General features: G+C 46.2%; 1 protein-coding gene across 2 annotated transcripts in view; it reads left to right on the forward strand.

The window, feature by feature from the left end:
• The first annotated feature begins 419 nt into the window (after positions 1 to 419).
• Positions 420 to 21,538, forward strand: part of LOC138394802 (integrin alpha-M-like) — a 53,731-nt gene continuing 32,612 nt past the window's right edge. Inside the window, exons 1-14 of one of the 2 annotated variants that reach the window (XM_069487236.1) lie at positions 420 to 500; positions 1,631 to 1,736; positions 3,161 to 3,264; positions 3,542 to 3,612; positions 3,753 to 3,870; positions 8,668 to 8,798; positions 9,224 to 9,369; positions 10,121 to 10,274; positions 11,219 to 11,369; positions 12,042 to 12,115; positions 12,290 to 12,419; positions 12,702 to 12,844; positions 18,513 to 18,653; positions 18,742 to 18,954. In XM_069487236.1, coding sequence (XP_069343337.1) covers positions 473 to 500; positions 1,631 to 1,736; positions 3,161 to 3,264; positions 3,542 to 3,612; positions 3,753 to 3,870; positions 8,668 to 8,798; positions 9,224 to 9,369; positions 10,121 to 10,274; positions 11,219 to 11,369; positions 12,042 to 12,115; positions 12,290 to 12,419; positions 12,702 to 12,844; positions 18,513 to 18,653; positions 18,742 to 18,954 — 1,710 coding nt within the window. In that variant the 5' untranslated portion in view covers positions 420 to 472. The remainder of the gene's footprint in view (positions 501 to 1,630; positions 1,737 to 3,160; positions 3,265 to 3,541; positions 3,613 to 3,752; positions 3,871 to 8,667; positions 8,799 to 9,223; positions 9,370 to 10,120; positions 10,275 to 11,218; positions 11,370 to 12,041; positions 12,116 to 12,289; positions 12,420 to 12,701; positions 12,845 to 18,512; positions 18,654 to 18,741; positions 18,955 to 21,538) is intronic. The other variant, XM_069487237.1, reaches the window with a different exon arrangement.

Genomic DNA, 21,538 nt, shown 5'->3' on the forward strand with positions numbered 1-21,538 from the left:
GATGGCTGCGGCTGAGGGGCGCTTCTGCTTCCACGGGCTGGAGGAGGGACAGTTTGCAAAGTGTATTTTTGGGGAGACACAGAGTTTGACCTCCCACACTTGTTTGGTTTGTATTAATGTTTACAGCACATGTTCCAGGAGGCAGGCCCTAGGCCTATTCAGCTTGTTTTTCATAATGCTTTGGCCAACCTCAGAAGCAAGTGGGTGATAAGTGGTACCTTTTGGATAATGACCATGATGGTGGGGGCAGGAAGCTGGGTAAGAAGGGGGTAGGGTGTGTGCGGTCCCAGGAGCAAGGTCAAGCAGGGCTGTGCTCACTGAATCTCCGCCCTCTTCCTTTGAGTCTCTAGCAGACTTCTGCCTCCCACTTCTCTTTTTCTACCGTTCCCAGCTTTGGCGGCTTCCTTGAGTGGCTCAGTGGTGCCCGCAACATAGTGTTCATACTCCTTCCAGGTTCCTGCTCCTTCCAGCCATGGCTTGCAGAGTCCTTCTGTTATCAGGTGCACCAGGGGCTTGGGGGGCCCTCAGGGTGGGGTGGAGGGGAACTTTTGGGTCTGTGAGTGAAGAGACACAGCATATGCAGGGGTTAGTCTGGGGAGAGGCCAAGGGAACTTGGGGAGGGATAAAGGATTCCAGAAGCAGCAGGGAGTAGAGGCAGACCAGATGGGATGGCCAGGGAAGCTTCGATGAATGGCTGCATTCACAGGCTGTGCGAGGCCGTTTGGCTGGTCCCGTCACTTCACAGATGAGGAAACTGAGGCCCAGAGATGTGAAGTGACATGCCCAGGGGTGCATGGCAGGTGTTTCCTCTTGGATTCAACCTCACCACCTCCACTTTGCCTCCAGTTCTATTTTCCAAGGACCCAGATGTAAATGTTTTTTGAACGATTCCAGTTTGTTTCCTTCTGTGCCTATGTTTTGTGGAGAATTTGACAAGAAGGGAAGGAAATGCGTGAGAGCTGTATAGGAAGGAAATTATCTAATCAAGGGTATCAGGAAACTTGATTGTTAAGCAAATCATCGGGGTGCTAATACTAGGGGAAGAGGCCGTTTGTGTGCTCAGAGAAGAGGATGGAGGTCAGAGAGGTGCTGACTGCATCCCCCGATGGTGGCTCTGGGGCATCAGCAGACGGTGGCCTGGGGGTCAGATACGGCACCACTGTTCTTGTACCGTCTGCGAGCCGTAGGTTGCAGATGAACATTTGCAATCCATTTGGTGATAAGGAACACTAACTTTGAACCCCGGTTAAGTGAAATGCTATCTCTACCCCCAAAGAATTCCATTTGTCTCCTTAGTAAACCTGTATTATGAAAATTTGTACTCAATAATTATGTTTTGAATTCCCTTAATGAAAAATTTGTGGAAATGTATTTCTGCTCTTGTTATGTAAGAACCTACGTAACATATTCTATTGGCTTCTTGGTCTGTAAAGCCTAAAATATTTACTGTCTGGCTCTTTATAGAGAAAGCGTGCCAACCCCTGCCCCAGCCTGTGGGGGCTGGACGCGGGAGGCAGGCACCTGGGCGCTGGGCGGGCCGACTCCGGACATGAAGACGCACAGAGCAGGAGGCCTCCTGCTTCCTTAACTGTCTCCTTTCCTCTGACCCGACCCCTTGTGCCCCCTCCAGTCTTGACCTTATGTCGAGGGTTCAACCTGGACACTGAAAACCCAATGACCTTCCAAGAGAACGCAAGGGGCTTTGGGCAGAGCGTGGTCCAGCTTGAGGGATCCAGGTAAGAGCCTCAGATGGCTTCCCTGTCTCACGCGCTTTCCCTCCAAGGCTTAAATATCTGAAAAAAGCGGCAATTTCCTTGAGTGATTTTTTTTGGAATAGCTAATAAAGTTACAGGGTTCTAAATTGAAAAGACACGAGCAGGTGTAAGAGTAAAGTCCCTTTTTCACTCCCTTCCCCCCAGTTCCCTTCCTGGGAGGGACCTCGGGCAGTGGCTTCTCGTGTGTCCTTCCAGAGAGTGTCTATGCGCCTGGAACACACATACATCCTCCCAGGCTGCATCCCCCACACAATTTGTCGCACACATTATACTGTCTGCAGGCTGCCACCCACTTTTGAAAATAAATTTTATTAAACACAACCGTGTCCACTTGTAACTTACTGCTTATGGCCACTCATCAAGCTATAACGGCAGAACTGAGTAGCTGCGACAGAGATTACAGCCGGCAAAGCTAATGCATTTCTCTTTACAGAAACAGCATTTACGGAGATAATATTACCTTTACAGAAAAGTGTGCTGGTCTCTGCTCTATAATGCCCTTTGCTTTCTTCCCGCTTAATCTTGGTAATTTGACCTGATAAGTACATAAAGATCTTACTCCTTCTGCTTTATGCTTGCGTGCAATTCCATTATTCGGAGGTACTGTAATTTACTTTACATCCCATTAAATCTCTTCTTAATGAACACTTAGATTGTTTCCAAACCTTTCCTATATGAACAATGCTGTCATTTTGCCCATGTGCAAGTGTATTTGGAAGTAAATTCCTAGAACTGGGATTGCTAGATCAAAGGATAAACAGGCATATATAATTTTAACAGATTTTTGCAGACTCCCTACAGAGGTGGCAACAACTTACACTTGCACCAGAATGCATGAAAACACCGGCCTCCCCACCCGTTTGCCCACCCGGTGTGTTATCAGACTTACTGATCTTTGCAAATCGAATGGGTGAGAAGTGGTATCTCAATTTAGTTTTAAATTGCTTTCTCTTTTTATAGCAAGGTGAACCCTTTTTTCTTATCTGTTGCTCATTTTTCTATTTCTTTTTAAACCAGTCTGTAGGAGCTGTGGATATACTGAGGAAACTAGTCTGGGGTATGAGTTGCTCATGCCCCTCCGCCCAGCTTATCATTTGTTTATTGACTTTGCTTATGGCAGTTTATCACATACAGAAATTTGTTTAAAATGACTGTGTGTTGAATTTATCTATTTTTTAATGACCTCTGGTGTTATGCTTAGAAATACCCTACCTGTTCCGAGATTTATAATTTTCCCATTTTCAAAATTTGCTAATTCTTCCTCCTATTTATGGGAGGAATCCATGTGAAGGTCCCCACTTTCCTCTGGGTGGTAGAACTTCTGTGGTCATGTTAGAGTTTCCCCCACATGTTAGAGTTTTCTCTCTTCCTACCTCTCCCCACAGGGTGGTGGTTGGAGCCCCCCAGGAGATACAGGCTGCCAACCAAACAGGCGGCCTCTACCAGTGTGACTACAGCATAGGCTCGTGTGAGCCCATCCGCCTGCAGCGTGAGTCACTGCCCCGCCTGGGCCCCAGGGCTGGAACGCACCTGTGAACGCACCTGGTCTTGGCAGTCCTCGAGTTCGGGAGATCTGTGGTGGGGGCAGATGGGTCTGGCTGTGCAGCTCTGCTCTGTCTGGTGTCTGACCCCAGACACCCTCAGGCAGCCCCTCCACGTTCCCTCCCCATGACCTTGGTGCCCCTTGACCTCTCAGACCTGCTCAGCTCCTACACAGCCCCTCTTAATCCCCCTGAGGGTGACCATGTACATATCTGTCCCCTCAGCCCCCCCAGAGGCTGTGAACATGTCCCTGGGCCTGTCCCTGGCAGCTGCCACCAACCCCTCCCGGCTGCTGGTGAGTTGCCCTGGGTCACAGCAGGGTCTCGGCCAGGGTAGGGGGCGGTGGGGGGCCTAGGACTGGTGGGGAGTGGAGATGCGTGGGTGAAAGGGCAGGAAGCAGGGGAAGCCCCTTTTCACTGGCCTCATGTCCCCCAGGCCTGTGGCCCCACCGTGCACCAGACTTGCAAGGAGAACACGTATGTGAAAGGTTTCTGCTTCCTGTTTGGATCCAACCTATTGCAGGAGCCCCAGAGGTTCCCAGGGACCCTCAAAGGTAGGTGGCCTTTGGCCAAGGGCACAGATGGGCAGCATGAGACAGGGTGGGGGCAGGACTGGGGCCTTCGCATGGTCTGGGGGGTGATTAGAGGTCTAGGGCAGAGGTGGGGAGCTGGGTTGCGTTAGAGGGAGAGGCTAGGGCAGGCGCTAGGGGCTCGCACTGAAGGGTCCTGGTGCAGCCACTCACCTCTGTGAGAGAGGGATCAGGCCTCCTGAATTCACAGAGGTCCCAGCCATTGTCCTCAGAGCAAGTGCCTGGATCTCCCAACCGCAGCCTTTGCTGCTCTGGCTGGCGTGGCCCCTGCTGGCCTCTGCAGACACCCCCATCCCTCTGCCTCGGCCACCATGCTCCCGCACCTCTGGCTGCCGTTCTCCCAGCAGCACAGCCAGCCGTCACCTTGGGGCCTCTGCTCTTACCGCTCCTTTGGCCCTCCTGCTGTTCCCCGGATCTCAGCTGACAATCCATTACTGTCATCCCAGCTCGAATGTCACCTCTTTGAAGAGGCCTTTCCTGTGTGGCCCTTCTAACCATTCTGACACCACTCGTGTCACATGGGCCTACTTTACCACCTTTGTACCCCATGTTCATGCTTCACCCGTGTCTCATCTGTCCTTTCTTCTGTAACGGGTTCCGAGACAGCAGGGCGCTTGTCCGGCTCGTTCGCTGCTATGTGCCCTTCATCTGCCGCTGCGGAACAGTCACCTCCGAACTCGGCAGCTTAAAACAACAAATGTTTGCTACCTCCGAGTTTCTGTAAGTCAGGAATCTGGGCGTGGCTTAGCTGGGTGCCTCTGCCTCAAGGTGGCTCATGAGATTGAAGTCAAATTGTTCCATCAGGGCTACGGGCTCATCGGAGGGCCTGGCTAGGGGACAGTCTAATTCCAAGCTCACTCACGTGGTTGTTGGCCCGAGGGCCTCAGTTCCTCACCGGCTGTTGGCCGGAGGCCTCCCTCAGCTTCTTGCTGCACAGGCCTCTCCCAAGAGTAGCTCACAAACAGCCGCTGGCTCCCTCACGGGAAGCAAACCAGAGAGCAGGAGAGCAAGAGAGTGGGCACCCGAGACCTGCGTCCCAGTCCTCATAACCTAGTCTCAGACGTGATGTCTCAACTCTGCTGTATTCTGTTCCTTTGAAGTGAGCGGAAAAGTCCAGCTTACACTCAAGAGGAGTGGGCTGTTCAATTGTATCGTTGCCAGGAGGTGGGAATCTTGGGGACCATCTTGGTGGCTGCCTACCACACCCCTGTTCCCCAACATTTGTTGAGAGGAGAGAGAGAGAGCATGTATTGCTCAAGCTGTTTTCTCTCACTGCTCTGTTCAACTGCTTGGCCATCTTTTTGCTGTTGGTTCTGGAACCAAAGGTAGATATTTGCCTTTTACAACTTTTCTTTCTCAAGCCTGGCTCCCCCGTACTTCAGCGTCCACAGAGAACTCTCCTTCCTTCACAGAGAAAACAAGTGCTCCCAGGCGTGGACTCCCTCCACTTCCCCCTTCTCCTTGTCACGTTTCCACAGTGGCGCCACCTTGGCAGTGTCTCACCAGTTTTAGGAGAGATCTGTCTCTCTTCCTTCTCGTGACTAATTCTTCCACCTGGGCTTTTGAGGGTCTCCCCTGCATCAACTAGGAAGCCCACTTCTTCAATCCCTCGTTCTCTTGGGGAGCTTTAATTTCCCCTCCTCTGAATGCAAACATGCTCATGCTACCTATATCTTAAAACAATCAGCCACCAACGCTGACAGCCATGAAAACAATCTTCCCGCATCTGGTCTGTCCTCATCTGCCATCTCTCCTTCCCTTCACAGCCAAGCTTCTCGGAAGGGCGCTCTCACCTCGTCTCTACTGCCGCATCTCACGATTCTGCACCCTCTGATGTCTGGCTTCTCTGTCCACCCATTGCACCGACCTTGCTCTTGACAATGGCATCTGTGACACCCACAGTGCCAAACCTCTTTTCTGTCCTCAGGTTCTCTCAGCTTTCTGGTGTGACTGGTAGGTTGCCCCGGCCATTTCCAGACGTCCTGGCTTCAGACATCCCAGCCTCTGGCTTCCGCCCTGCCGGGCCTTCCCTGCTTCACCCCCAGGCTGTCGCCCTCTGCCTTCCCTGTCCACCTAGGAGCCGCGGGTTCCACTTCCCTTCTCACCCATGTGTTCTTCCTGTCTGATACCATCCAGTTCTGTGGCTTCAGCCACCACCTCCACGTCTCCCTTTAGACTTCTGTCTTGTCTGTTGTCTTGCTACAAAAGAATACCCGAGACTGGGTCACTTACGAGGAAAAGAGGCTTATTTGGTTCACAGTTCTGCAGGCTGCACAGGAGGTGTGGCACGAGCTTCTGCTTCTGGTGAGGGCTTCGGGGAGCTTCGAACCACGGCAGAAGGAGAAAGGGGAGCAGGCATGTCCCGTGGTGGGAGAGGGAGCCGGAGAGAGGGGAGGACTGCCAGGCTCTCTTCAACAACCAGCTCTCGGCCAGGCGCGGTGGCTCATGCCCGTAATCCTAGCACTCTGGGAGGCCGAGGCAGGTGAATCACTCAAGGTCAGGAGTTCGAGACCAGCCTGAGCAAGAGCGAGACCCCGTCTCTACTAAAAATAGAAAGAAATTATCTGGCCAACTAAAAATATATAGAGAAAATAATTAGCCGGGCATGGTGGTGCATGCCTGTAGTCCCAGCTACTCGGGAGACTGAGGCACTAGGATCACTTAAGCCCAGGAGTTTGAGGTTGCTGTGAGCCAGACTGATGCCATGGCACTCACTCTAGCCAGGGCAACAAAGTGACACTCTGTCTCAAAAAACAAAAACAAAACAAAAAAACAACCAGCTCTCGGTGAGCTAGTGGGGTGAAAACTCATCCCCTCAGGCCTGCACCAAGCCATTCACGACCCAAACAGCTCTCACCTCCCACACCGGGGATCAAATTTCAACATGAGATTTGGAGGGGAGAAACCTCCACATTATAACAACCTCACTCCCAGGAGTTCAAGACTACTTCTTAATTTTTGTCCTGTTTACTAAAATCATGTCATGCATGCACTTGGTTTAAAATTCACAAGGCACTGAAGGATACACTGTGGAAACGTCCTCTCGGTCGGGAAACGGCTGCTGCCAGTCTCTTGTGTCTTCGTCTGGAGGTGCCCCGTGTACTGACAAACACACACATGTGCGTTCTACACTTTTGTGCCACAAATGGTAGCATGCTATACACACTGTTCTGTACCTTAATTTCTTTCGTGTAACATATCTTTGAGATTTTCAAAAATTTCCCTGGCTAGTCTCCTTTGTATATTTTCTACATAACCATTAGAATCTGGTTATCTAGTTACAAAAAAAAAAAAAAAAAAAAAAAGCCAATACTTTTTGGAGCACTTTTATTTTATTTTTTCAATACAGTAAAATTGACCTTTTTTTCTTTTAGTCCCATGAATTTTAACATATTCATATGTTTAACATATTTTGTGTAACCGTCACCATACTCAGAATACAAAAAAGGTCCCCCCAAAACCTCCTTCGTGCGGTTCCTTTATGGGCCACTGTCCCCTGCCTCAGCCCCTGGCAGCCACTCATCTGTTCTCTGTCACTATAGCTTTGTCTTTTCTAGAATGTTACATAAATGGAATCGGAACCTTTCACCAGCATGTGAGCCTCATCCGTGTGGCCGTGCGTGTCGTGGTCCCCTCCCGGCCGCTGCCGAGCAGCACTGCCCTGCGGGGTAACCGCGCCGCTCGGGCTGTTTGCGGCGTGTGGCAGTCGTGCGCGGAGCTGTCCCAACTCACCGCGGCGGCAATCGCTCTCCAATACGAACAAGCCAACTTACTTCCTTTTCTAAGAACCTTCGGTGGCTCCCCACGGCCTGAGGGACGAAGCCAAACTCCGTGCGGGAGCAGCGAGGCCCTTGCCACGGTCCCCGGCTCAGGGTCGCGCTGCTCTCCACCCGCCGCGCGGACGTTCGCCCCGGTGGCGCCCTTTCCGGGCACGGCGTTCCTGGAGTCCACCAGGGTCCTTGTGGGCCCCATCCCGTCTGTGTCAGTCGGAGTCCCAGCTAGGCAGATGGCACAATTAGAATAATTTGAAGAGGGCTCATGTACAAAAGGACTAAGTATAAAGGTGTGATAGGGTCTAAGGAAGCCGTGAGGGGTAGTCCGAGCACCTGGCGTGAGCGCCCAGACCTCTCCGCCCCTAGGCTCGTGGGATGGGCATGCGCTCTGGGTGCACCGGAACCCAGAGAGTCACGTGGGGCAGCCTCCTTGCGGGGAGCCCTGGTCCCCTGTCGAGGGCATAGGTGGCCCAAAGCAGCCTCCAGGAAGGCAGCCCACGGGAGGACGCCCTGGCCTCACTCCCCTCTTTCCCTCCAGTCTCCCGTTGAGCCCTCCGGAGGGCCAAGGAGCCCCACTGATGTGGCCCAGGTCGGTGGGCCGCCTCCTGGGCCACAGAGCCCAGTGGAGAAGGGTAGTAAGTGGGTTTGGGGGTGGAGGTAGGGGAGGGGGGCACATTCAACTTATCCATGTATGTGCTAGTCTTTTTTCTATTATTTATTTCTCTCTTTATATTTCTGGCAAATTATTTCTTGTTCTTTACGATCCAGTCAAATATCACCATTTTCCCTGACTCCCATGGGTAGAATTAACCAAAATTTCCCACACCACTGTTTGGTTATGTTTTTGTCTAGCTGGGAGCGTGGGTTGGGTCTTGTTTACCACCTAATCTCATTGCCCAGCAGACAGGGACATGCAAAAAAAAAAAAAAAAAAAAAGGCACCAAGTCTCTAATTACTTAATCAATTCATACTTTTCCTTCTTCTGCAGGGTGTCCTCAACAGGATAGTGACATTGCCTTCCTAATTGATGGCTCTGGTAGCATCAACACAAATGACTTTGCTCGGATGAAGGATTTTGTCTCAACTGTGATGGAGCAATTTGAAAAGTCCAAAACCCTGGTGAGGGCCCGTGGGTGGGTTGGGAACAGCCCACATGAGGCTGGCAGGTGCGTGACAGTCAGGCCATCGCGTCCCCCTTCGCCTTCAGTTGCAGACACTGCCAGATTGACAACCCACTCTGCTTCTCTTTCCTGCTTCTCTTTTCTGCTCCGGCCGGATGCAGCCTCGACATTCCTTCCGCCGTTTGCAAAGCGGGCAGCTCCGACTGGCGGATAGGGGTTGGCATGGGAGATGAAGCCCGTGTCACATCTCTGGCTGAGCTCTAGTACTGAGAGGAAGTGGGAGCTGTTGGCAGAGGGACTGGGGGCAGTGCCGAGAAGGAATTTGGAAACTGGGATATTTCAGGATTTGGGTAGGGCTTGCTGGGAGATGCCTAAGGGAGTGGGGACACCTTCTGTATGTAATGCCAGGTGCCTCCTCCCCAGTTCTCTTTGATGCAGTACTCTGATACCTTCCGGACCCATTTCACCTTCAGAGATTTCCAGGAAAACCCTAACCCAAGATGGCTGGTGAGGCCAATTACACAGCTGTACGGGAGGACGCACACTGCCACAGGAATCCTCAAAGTAGTGTAAGCTCTTCCTTCTTTGCTGAGGATGGGAGGAGGAGGAGATATTTCTAGCTGGGCTTTGAAGGATGAAGGGAGTTGTTCAGACAGCGTTGGGGCAAAGGATGCTTCCAGTGGAGGGAACAGCATGGGGAAAGGCGTGGAGGGACTGCGCATGGTGTGTTCATAAAAACACAAGTGTGAGTAAAGGTGAGAGTAACGTGGGGAAGTGCAGGAGAGGTGGCTCAGAAGATCGGTCAAGGTCAGGTCAGCAAAGGCAACTTTACAACCAGCTGGGGAGCCACTGGAGGTTTTAGGCAGTGGGGGGACATCGCCACACCTTGTTTTGGAAAGGTCACTTTGATTTCAGTGTGTGTGGAGGTGAGGGGAGGGTTGGGGCAGAAGTGCAGGAAGGACTCGAGAGTCCTAGATGTGCCAAAGAGCTGGTGCAGTGTTCTAGGAGAGGTTTGATGAAGGCCTAATTAAATTTATCTCTTTTAAAATTTTTTTTAAATTTAAAAGTAATAATATTCAGTTTAAAAAGCCAAACTATGCAAAAGTACACAAAGGCACAGAAGGCTTTGTTTCCTTCCCCTGCTGCCTTTCCAGGCCTTGGGGCAGCCACAGCTCAGTGTTCGGTCCCAGAGGAGACCAAGCCCTCCTAGGCAGAGCCCAACGGTATCTCTGTCTGTGACTCTGCTGACCTTGCCTCCCTAACATCAATAATATCTCTGTCTACTTGAATTTGACTTTGTCCCTCCTCTTCCCTGCACAGAAAAGAACTGTTTTCCGTTGCCAAGGGAGCCCGGGAGAATGCCCTTAAGATCCTAGTCGTCATCACAGATGGAGAAAAGTTTGGTGACCCTTTGACATATGATGATGTCATCCCCGAGGCAAACAGAGAAAGGGTCATTCGCTATGTCATTGGGGTATGAAATGTGGCCTGGTGCTTCTGCTGAGGGTTTCTAGTTGGATACACCCTCCCTTCAGTTTGCAAATAGGGATGAACTCAAAGTGAGGAAAGGGTTATTGCTAGCTCATATGTGCCTGTATCAGTTATCTATTGTCACAATAGTGCTGTGTAACAAACTAATCCAAAATCCAGTGGCTTAAAATAGTAAGTAAGCCTGTAGGTCAGCTGGACAGGTTTTCTGGTCTCAGCTGGGCTCACTCACACATCTGTAATCAACTGCAGAGGGTCTTGGCTGGGCTCTCTCCGTTTCTGAGGGCTGCAGCCATGTTTGCCTGCTGGGCGAGATGGCCTTCGTTGGAACAACTGGGGTGACTTGGCTCCTCGGCTCCCTGGGTCTCATCCTGCAGTGGGCTGGCCTGGACATGCCCTCGTGGTGAAAGCAGAGAAACAAGAGAGCAAGAGGAAATGTTGCAAGTGTTTTTTCAAGCCTCTGTTTGCATGATGTTTGCTAACATCCATGGGCTAAAGCAAGACCCATGGCCAAGTCCAGAGACAGTGAATGACGCAGATTATTCCACCAAGAGTAGGAGGGCACAGCAAAGTTTTGGGGAAAGGACTTGGCTAAAAGAAGAGGTAGAGAGTTAGGATCTCAGTGTAATCAAACCACCATAGCACTTTGTGTGATATAGAGAAAGAAATTATCATGGGTGCACGGCTTGGCAAGTAGGAAATACCTTCATATAAAGAAAGAGGCTCCCCTTCCACTGGGAGTCATGGCACAGCAAATGGATCAAAGGCTGGGTTTTAGCTCCCAGTTGCTCCCTATGCTTTGCAGACCTGTCCTGGGGCCTTCTGGTGCATTCTCTCATTTGACAAATAATGTTTCAGATTCTTTCCTTTGCTAGATGATACTGCTACCCATAGGCAGCGTCTGATTTGGTCTCTGTTCCTTGGTGACAGGTGGGGTCTGCCTTCAGCAATGACAGATCCCGAGAAGAGCTTAATACCATTGCATCCATTCCATCTCGTGATCACGTGTTCCGGGTGAATAACTTTGAAGCTCTGAAGACCATTCAGAACCAGCTTCAGGAAAAGATCTTTGCGATTGAGGGTGAGCAGGCGTCTGTGTTCCCAGAGCAGCTCCAGCGGCACCCTCCACCCCAAAACATAGATTCCTGTCTGGAAACTAGACCCTCCTAACCCTTGGTGTCCTGACCCTCAGCACCAACTCTCTCTCCACTGCCTCCAGCTCCCAGCCACCCTGGCCTCACGTGGTCACTTCCTTTGAAATCAAAGAATCTAGACTTTTATCTCTAATTTTGCAGGTCTTGGTTATAGGCTGATAAGTTGGAGTGTGGGGGAGTCAAATCCCACACAGTGGGTTTTTCCCAAAATTCAGATGTGTTGCCAACATTTGTCTGTTTGGTTCACTATTCTATCCCTGTTGCCTAAAATAGTGCCCAGTATATAGAGAAGGAGCTCAATAAATGTTTGTTGAATAAAAGGAATTTAATCATTGGTGAATTTCATCCATGATCTGGATTTATGGCTTATGTTGGAACGTTGGAAGATTAGACACCTTGAGGACCATACTCCTGCTTGGCAAGAAGTAGCTGGAGCTGAGTAGATGCCGCTCTTAGAGGGGCGTAAGAGGGGCCTGTGCTTTCCAGCTCAACAAAGATCCCATTTGAGCCTTTAGTCTGGCCACAAAGGCATTTGAGTTTCCAGCACCTGTTCTAGGCAATTCTGCTTTCTTTAATGTAAAAAGTTCTCTCCCTCACAGGTACTCAGACAGGAAGTACCAGCTCCTTTGAGCATGAGATGTCTCAGGAAGGCTTCAGTGCGGCCATCACCTCTGTAAGTGGTCCTTCATCAAATTGGAGGTGGGGGCGGCAGGAAGAAGAGACAGAGGAGGTGCAAGGGTTGGGAGGCTCTTCTCTGTGATGGGTCCTTGTTGGGAGTTACCTCTTTGATGGGCAGCAGTGGTCCCTTCTCTCTTTCTCACCAAGCCTGTTCTACCCCTTTTCCCAGAATGGTCCCTTGCTGGGTGCTGTGGGGAGTTTTGACTGGGCTGGCGGAGCCTTTCTATATACATCAAAGGAAAAATTCACCTTCATCAACACAACCAGGGTAGATTCAGATATGAATGATGCTTACTTGGGTAAGTGGGGAGCACAGGGGTTACTCTAAGAAGGGGTCAGGATGTGGCATAACTCAACTAGTGTAGGTGTCATTGGATCTTTCATGGGCCTTTGGGATAGCTTTAAAGACAGGAATTTCAAGACTTAATTTTTATTATATTCACAAAGAAGAATATAATGCAGGGCTCTGTTACCCCAACCTACCAGGCATGAGCTGCCCCATTGTTCTGCTCAGGGGGTGGGTCTGCGTGGTGGAGAAGGGGTCAGAGAAGGCACTTCACCTCTTAGTCCACCGTCTTCAGGTTATGCCGCCACAGTCATCTCGCGGAACCGGGTGCAAAGCCTGGTTCTGGGGGCACCCCGATATCAGCATGTTGGCCTGGTGGTGATGTTCAGACAGAACGCTGACACCTGGGAGTTCAACGCTAATATCAAGGGGAGCCAGGTGAGTGCAGAGTGTGGAGCGTGAGTGTGCCAACAGGGGTGCGTGGGGGCTGAGAGATTCCAGGATGGGCATTGCCAGATGCCGCTCATGGCTGCGTCTTGTAAAGGAGGCTTCAGAGGCTTTGAACTGGAGAGTCATGGGACCACCTTTGTGTTCGAGAATGCTATGTCCTTAGCTTTTCTAAAAATAATAAATAAATAAGGACACTTGACCTGTACAGAGCTGATCTCAGAGCTGTAACCAGTATAGTCGTATTAGTTATTAAAGTATTAAAATAGTTCCATATCTGTTGATAAATGGAACCCATGGACTCTGGTTCCTCTCCCAGTGCTCTTTGGACTTCCGTATGACCCAGCAACTGTGGGGGCGGGCAGGACACCATAGGGGACCTCCAGGACCTGCTCCAGCCAAGCTCCAAGTACTATTCCTCCCTCCCTGTGCAGCCCTAGCACTTCAATATTTTGAGTGTCACACCTGCAAAAGCAGTATGGTCGCATATTTTGTGGGAACTCACGTGTGAGGCAAAAATCTCTAACCTAAATCATGCAAATTCCTGAAACAGGATTGCGCTCATAATATTGTGCCTGTGGTTCTGTGTGTGTTTCTTTAATTTTCATCAGTGGTTCTTTTTGGCCTGCAATTAATTAACGTGAAACCGGTTTGCCCTGATACTCAAACAGCTTGTCATAATTCTTTGCTAATAGTCAGATCGTTCACATGGTCTTTCCAAATGTTTTACCAACACATGTTGACTGTTGATGGCGTCAGTGCCTGGCACACGTACGGTGTGGGTGGAGGAGAATGTGTAGGGGAATTCCAAGAAGTCAAGTGTGATGTGATGCTACTTCTTGTTTTGTGTGTGTGGTCCAGGATCACATGAGGAAGGGGGGCTGGTCAACTCCTCCACTACACATAGGCACCCACAAATTACCATCAAGAATGATAAATGCTTAAACTGGGATAGTCTGGGACTTAGGAGAGAAAATGGGAGGAGCACTTATGCAAGAGCATTGGGGAAGGCTTCCTGGAGGAAGTGACAGTTAAGCGAAGGCCTGAGGTAGAAGAACAAGAAAAGTGAAGGGGAGGAGAGGGGGAAGAAACGGACCAGAGGAGGGAGGAGAGAGCATGGACAGAGTTGAGAGTGCGGGTGTTTGTGGTGGGAGGAGTGGTGGAAGAAAACACTGGAAAGAAGGATAGGTGTGGTTTATCTCAGGCATGCAGGACTTGTTCAACTTTCGAAAAATCAACATAGAGCTGGGCACGGTAGCACACACCTGTAATCCTAGCTACTTGGGAGGCTGAGGTGGGAGGATCACTTGAACCTAGGAGTTTGAGACCAGCCTGGGTAACAGTGAGACCCCATCTCTATAAAAAAATAATATTGTAGATATGGACAAGCTGATCTTAAAGTCCATGTGGACTCAGAATAGCTAAAGCAATCTTGAAAAAGGAGAACAAAGTTGGAGGACTCACACTTCCCAATTCAAAACTTACAAATCTATAGAGTAAGGAATTAGATTTGTGGTTGCCAGGGGATTGGATGGGGGTGGGGATTGGGAGTGACTGAGAACAGATATAGAGTTTCTTTCTGGGGAGATGGAATGTTCTGGAATTAGTGGTGGTGGTTACACAATATTGTGAATATATCAAAACTCACTGAACTTTATACTTTAAAATGGTGAATTTTAAGTTAGATATATTTTGTCTCTAAAAAAGCAATTTTGAAAAAAAACACAGTAATTTACCATAATAGCAGATTAGAGAAGAAAAAACATGTAATCATCTTAATAGATATAGAAAAATAATTTGACAAAATACAACATCCTTTCATGATTAAAAACTCTCAGCAAACTAGGAACTAAAAGGAACTTCCTCAACCTAAAAAAGAACAATTTATAAAAAGTCTATAGCAGGCATCATACTTAAAAGTGGAAGAGAATGCTTTTCTCTTAAAATTGGAAATAAGGCAAGAATATCCACTTTTACTATTCCCATTCAATATGGAAGACCTAGCCAGTGCAATAATGCAAGAAAAAGAAGGGAAAAAAGCATACAGAGTGGAAAATAAAAAATAAAACTATCTTTATTTGCAGATAACACTATTGCATAGAAAATATTAAAGAATCTCTAAAACAACTGCTATAATTAATCTATAAAACAGATGCTATAATTAATATGTTATTTCAGTAAATTCTTAGGATACAAGATCAATATGTAAAACTAATTTGTATTCATATAAAGTCATTGAACAATTGGAAATTTAAATTAAAAAGTATCATTTATAATAGTGCCAAAGACCATGTAATACTTATGTATAAATCTAACATAATCCCTGTATGCTGAAAATTACAAAATACTAATGACAGAAATCAAAGACCTAAATAAACTGTGGTTATGGACTGGAATATTGGAATTCCAATATTGCTAAGATGTCAATTCTTCCAGAATTGACCTACGGATTCAATGCAGTAAAAATCCTGGGTAGTATTCCATTGTGTGTATGTACCACATTTTCTTTATCCATTCCTCTATTGATGGACACTTAGGTTGAGTCTAGATCTTGTTTTTTGTGAATAGTGTTGCAATATACATGGGAGTGCAGATATGTCTTCGATATACGGGTTCTCTTTCTTTTGGATATATACCCAGCAGTGGGATTGCTAGATCATATGGTAGTTCTATTTTTAGTTTTTTGAGAAACCTCCACACTGTTTTCCATAGTGGCTGCACTAAACTACATTCCCACCAACAGTGCACGAGCATTCCGCTTTCTTCGCATCCGCGCCGGCATTCATTTCATTACTATGTCTTTTTGATAAAAGCCGTTCTAACTGGGGTGAGATGATGAAAATATACTTGTTATGATTTCAGTCTTCTTGAATTTCTTAAGACTTGTTCTGTGGCCTAACATATGCTCTATCTAGAGACTGTTCCATGTCTGTTTGAAAAGATTATATATTCTGTTGCCATTGGATAGAATGCTCTGTATATGTCTGTTAGGTCCATTTGGTCTATAGTGTTGTTCAAGTCTGCTGTTTCCTTATTGATTTTCTGTCTGGATGATCTATCCATTGTTGAAAGTGGGATATTGAAGTCCTCCATTATTATTACTATTATATAATGATACTATTATTGTACTGCTCTCTATTTCTCCCTTTAGTTCTGCTAATATTTGCTTTATGTATTTAGGTGCTCTGATGTTGGGTGCATATATTTTCAAAATTGTTATATCTTCTTAATGATTTGACTTCTTTATCATTATATAATGACCTTCTTTGTCTCCTGTGGCAGTTTTGACATAAGGTCTATCTGGTCTGATATATTAATAAGTATGGCTCTCTTTTGGTTAACATTTGCATGAGATATCTTTTCCATCCCTTCACTTTCAGTCTATGTGTGTTCTTAAATCTATATTGAGTCTCTTGTAGGCAGCGTGTAGTTGGATTTTTAAAATCCATTCAGCCACTCTATGTCTTTTGATTGGAGAATTTAATCCATTTACATTTAAAATAATTATTGATAGGTAGGGACTATTACTACTGTTTTTTTTTCATTGTTTTCTATTTTGTAGTTCCTTTGTTTCATTCTTGTTCTCTTGCTGTCTTCCTTTGTGATTTGATTTTTTTTTTTTTTTTTGGTAGTGGCATGCTTTGATTCCTTTCTCTTTATGTTTGGTGTTTACTACAGGTTTTTTCTTTGTGGCCATGATGAGGCTTACATAAAACATCTTAGTCTAAGCTGATAACTTCTACTGCATACAAAAACTCTATACTTTAATGTCTCCTCCCCCCCCATTTTAGGATATTAATGTCACACTTTACCCATTGATCATCTTCTTCTATTTTGAGAGCGAGGGTCTCACTTTGTCACCCAGGCTGGAGTGCAGTGGCATGATCATAGCTCACTGTAGCCTTGTACTCTTGGGCTCAAGTGATCCTCCTGCCTGAGCCTCTCAAGTAGCTAGGACTACAGGCACCTACCACTATGCCTGGCTAATTTTTTAGATTTTTTTGTAGAGATGAGGTCTAACTATGTTGCCCCAGATGGTCTCAAACTTCTGAACTCAAGCAATCTTCCCACTTGGGCCTCCCAAAGTCCTGGGATACAGGTGTTAGCCACTGCACCCAGCCCCAGATTGATTTTCAATAAAGGAGCAAACACAGTTTAATGAAGAGTTTATTCAACAAATGATACTGTAACAATTGGAGATCCACAGTCAAAAACAAATAAACCTCTTATCTTCTTAGCTTTGGCCTTAAAATAAAAAAAACTCTACCCATATCTCACCCCATAAAAAGTTAATTCTTTATATTTCTTATAAAGTATAACATACAGTTACCATGCCAGCAATCCCATTCCTAAATATCTACCTAAGAGAAATGAAAACAGATGTTCACATGTAAACCTGTATGCGAATATTTGTAGTAGCTCTATTCATAATCACTAAAAATTAGAAAAAACACAAATGTCCTTCAACTAGGAAATGGATAAACCAACTGTGGTCTATTCACACAGTGGGGTACAAATCAGCAATAAAAAGGAGTGAATTATTAACACTAATGCATGTGACAATGTAGATGAATCTTAAGTGTATTATCGTAGGTGAAAGAAGCCAGACCAAAAAGGCTACATCCTGTATATTTCCAGTTATGTAACATCCTGGAAAAGGCAAAACTGTAGAAAGCAGAGCAGTGGTTGCGGGTGTCGGTAGTGGATGGGAAGGTGACTGCAAGGGGGTACGAGGGAATATTTTGGGGATGGCGAAACTATTCTATATCTTACTATGGTAGTGGTTATGATTTTATATGTTTGTCAAAATTCATAAAACTGTATACTAAAAAGGCTGAATTTTATTGTTTGTATGTTATACCCTAATAAACCTGACCTAAAAAATAACCAAAATCCTGCTGACTTTAGGATGAAACTTAAATGCCTTTATTAGGTTATCAGCGAGTCTCCCTCAGGGGTGTGGCGGGTAAGATCACAGGTAGTGAGTCATGGCATGATGTTCCCTGCACAAGTTCCTAGAACTTGTTCCTGTTTATCTGTTTACTCCCCCGTCCCGCTGCACAGAGGGCCCTGGAGGGTACTGTGTCTCTCCTGCCCAGCCCTGTGTTTAGTAAGTAGCAAACCCTTGTTTGTTGAATGAATAAATGAATGAATGGATGATTAAATGGATGAATTCTATGGAAGAGTTGTATATATTAACATTGAACATATTTTAAAAATCCTTTCACTGGTAAGTAGACATTATTTCTTAATATCACAAAAAATATTCCTGGGTAGCACTAGTGATTCCTTATTAGTTAGACTGCCAACTTTGACTTTTTACCCCCTTAAAGACTTCCATTATATTGAAAGGGTATCCTGTCTGCTCTTCTAGGCTTTTCTGTCTGTATTTTCCAATCCAATTTCTTCTTTGCTTACTTAATAATCTCCCTGTGGAATACCATTTGGGGTAAATCCTCACCCACTGTCCCCTGACTCCATAATTGGCTCCTCTAGCTGACAGCGCATTCAAACGAAAATCCGTCATGAATCGTACAGAAGATCACATCTACTCCAAAGGGCTTTTCCCACCTGGCACAGTTTTCCTTCACAGAGAGAAAACTCCCACACTCTGCTTTAGGTGGGAAGAGGAATATGATCATGGCCCCATCTCTTTCAGATCGGCTCCTACTTCGGGGCCTCCCTCTGCTCCGTGGACATGGACAGCAGTGGCAGCACCAACCTTGTCCTCATCGGGGCCCCCCACTACTACGAGCAGACCCGGGGGGGCCAGGTGTCTGTGTGTCCCCTGCCCCGGGGGGTGAGTGGCTGATGAGACCTGGGCTGGGTGGGGTCTGGATGCGGGGTGAAGGGGTTGCCTGGGTTTGGGCCTGACAGTTTGTGTTCAGCAGAGGGCTCGGTGGCAGTGTGATGCTGTTCTCCACGGTGAGCAGGGCCACCCCTGGGGCCGCTTTGGGGCAGCCCTCACAGCGCTGGGGGATGTGAACGGGGACAAGCTGACGGATGTGGCCATTGGGGCCCCAGGAGAGGAGGAGAACCGGGGTGCTGTCTACATTTTTCATGGAACCTCAGGATTTGGCATCAGCTCCTCCCACAGCCAGGTGAGGCCAGGTTACTGTCCTTGTCACCACAGTAGCCTCTTTACTGATCTGTCACCTTCTAATTCAATGTTCCCATAGTTGCCAGATCAGTTCTTCCAGTCCTCCTTTCAGAACCTTCAAAAATAATAACACGCACTTCACAGAAATCTCAAAGAATCTTAATCCTAGATAAATGCTTTCTGCTGTGATAGAAGGTGCATGGGGGCATCATTACTCCAATGTTACAGGTGAGTAGCCAGGCCCAGGGACGGAAAATGGCAAGCTGGAGGATGGAGGCATTCCTTTCTTCTGAATCTCGGTCCTGCCAGGGTGACCAAGAGTCTTGGTTTGCCCAGATCTGTCCTGGTTTTAGGAAAGCTTCACATCCCAGGAAACTGATATGGTTGGTCACCTTGTGGGGCTGCATGTTTTATGGGTGTGTGACTTGTGCAGTCACACAGGGTCATTCTCTCAAAAGGATCCTGTGCTTGGTTTAATGCTCTGCTATTACTATCTTAAATATTTTCTTAATAATTTTTGAACAAGAGGTCCCACATGTTTCTTTTGCATTGGGTCTTGCAAATTATGTAGCCCATCCTGATGACTGAGCACCCTAAATTCTGACCCCTACACCTGGTTTCCACTCTAAGATGCCTCCCTGTTTCCTGCTAGATGGAGTGCGCGGTCTGGAGGGGCCCTCATAGTCTGGTTTCAGCTCACCTGTCATATTCTCTCCCACACCCCCGCCCCTGGCAACCACCATTATACTCTTAGCCTTTTTGAGTTTGACTATTTTAGATAACTCATATAAATGGAGTCATGCAGTATTTGCCCTTCTGTGACTGGCTCCTTTCATTTAGAATAATGTCCCCCAGGTTTATCTATGTTGTCACAAATGACAGAATTTCCTTCTTTTTAAAGGCTGAATAATATCCCACTGTCTGGATTTTTAAAACTCCATCACTTGTTGATGGGCATTTAGGTTGTTTTCACATCTTGGCTACTGTGAATAGTGCTGCAATGAACATGAGAATGTTAATATCTCTTTGAGATCCTGATTTCAATTCTTTTGGATACTGAGAAGTGGGATTGTTGGATCATATGGTAGTTCTACTTTTAATTTTTAGAGGAACTTCCATACTGTTTTCCATAGGGACTGCATCCTTTTGCATTCCCACCAGTAGTGTGCAAGGGTTCTGATTTCTACAAATCCTTGCTGACACTTGTCTTTTGTTTTTTTGATAATACCCATCCTAAGAGTTGTGAAGTGATTTGTGGTTTTGATTTGTAATTCCCTGATAATTAGTGACATTGAGCATCTATTTATATATCTGTTGGCCATTTATATGTCTTTGGAAAAATGTCTCTTCAAATCCTTAGCTTATCTTTAAATCAAGTTATTAGATTTTTTTTTTTCTGTTGAGTTGTAGGAGTTCCTTATATATTTTTAGAGATTAATCCCTTATCAGATATACGGTTTGCAAATATTTTCACCCATCCTATAGGTTACATTTTGACTCTAATGATTGTTTCCTTTGCTGTGCAGAGGCTTTTTCATTTGATGTAGTCTCAGTTATTTTTGTACTTTTTGCCTGTGCTTGTGGTATCATATTCATAAAATCATTGCTCAGATCAATGTCAAGAAGCTTTCCCTCTATGTTTTCTTCTAGGAGTTTTTCATTTTCAGGTCTTACGTTTAAGTCCTTAGTCCATTTTGAGTTGCTTTTTGTGTATGGTGTAAGATAAGAGACCAATTGTACTCTTTTGCATATAGATATCCAGTTTTTCCAGTACCTTGTCTAAGACACTGTTCTTTCCCCATTGTGTATTCTTGACACTCTTTTGAAGATCAGTTGACCCTATAGGCATGAGTTTATTTCTTGGCCCTGTATTCTGTTCCATTGGTTTATATGTCTGTCTTTATGCCTGTACCATACTGTTTTAATTACTGTGGCTTTAAAAAAAAATACACACACACACACACACACACACATATATATATATGTATTTTGTTGCAGTCAGGTAACATTAAATGAAAGCTATTTAGATTATTTTTAGAAAATCCATTGATGTTGCCCCACTTGGCACATATTTGTAAAGACAAGGCTTATTAATTCAGATATTTGGAATTTAAAAATATTTGAAGTAGATCACAGCATAATGAATCCCAAAATTCCAGAGTTCTAGAGATGATTATGTACAAAAATCCAGTAAAACTTATTTTACTCATTTATCAGTTCTATGTCACTCCTAAGTTTCTCTTAAAAAATGGCTTTATTTATAAAAAGTAGTGTTCTATAATTCACAATATGAAGAGCTTTATCATAATTTGAATATCAGCTCTGTATCACCCATATAGCACAACTTTAGAAATTTAAGAAAATCACTGTTCTTATTAACTTAGTTCAGGTTTCACTACACATTAGGTCACCATGCGGAACTCATTACATCGTAGCTATGATCTATAATAATAAAAATATACAATTTCTTTGATTTTAACCTAAAAACAGGAAAAAAGTCACCTTATCTTCAAACAGTGATATCAAGAGCTATCCCCAACATGACAATGAAACCACTTGTGACTTTTTTAATAGCTCATGGTTCT

Source organism: Eulemur rufifrons, chromosome 14 (genome assembly GCF_041146395.1).
Source record: "Eulemur rufifrons isolate Redbay chromosome 14, OSU_ERuf_1, whole genome shotgun sequence".
Taxonomy (NCBI): domain Eukaryota; kingdom Metazoa; phylum Chordata; class Mammalia; order Primates; family Lemuridae; genus Eulemur; species Eulemur rufifrons.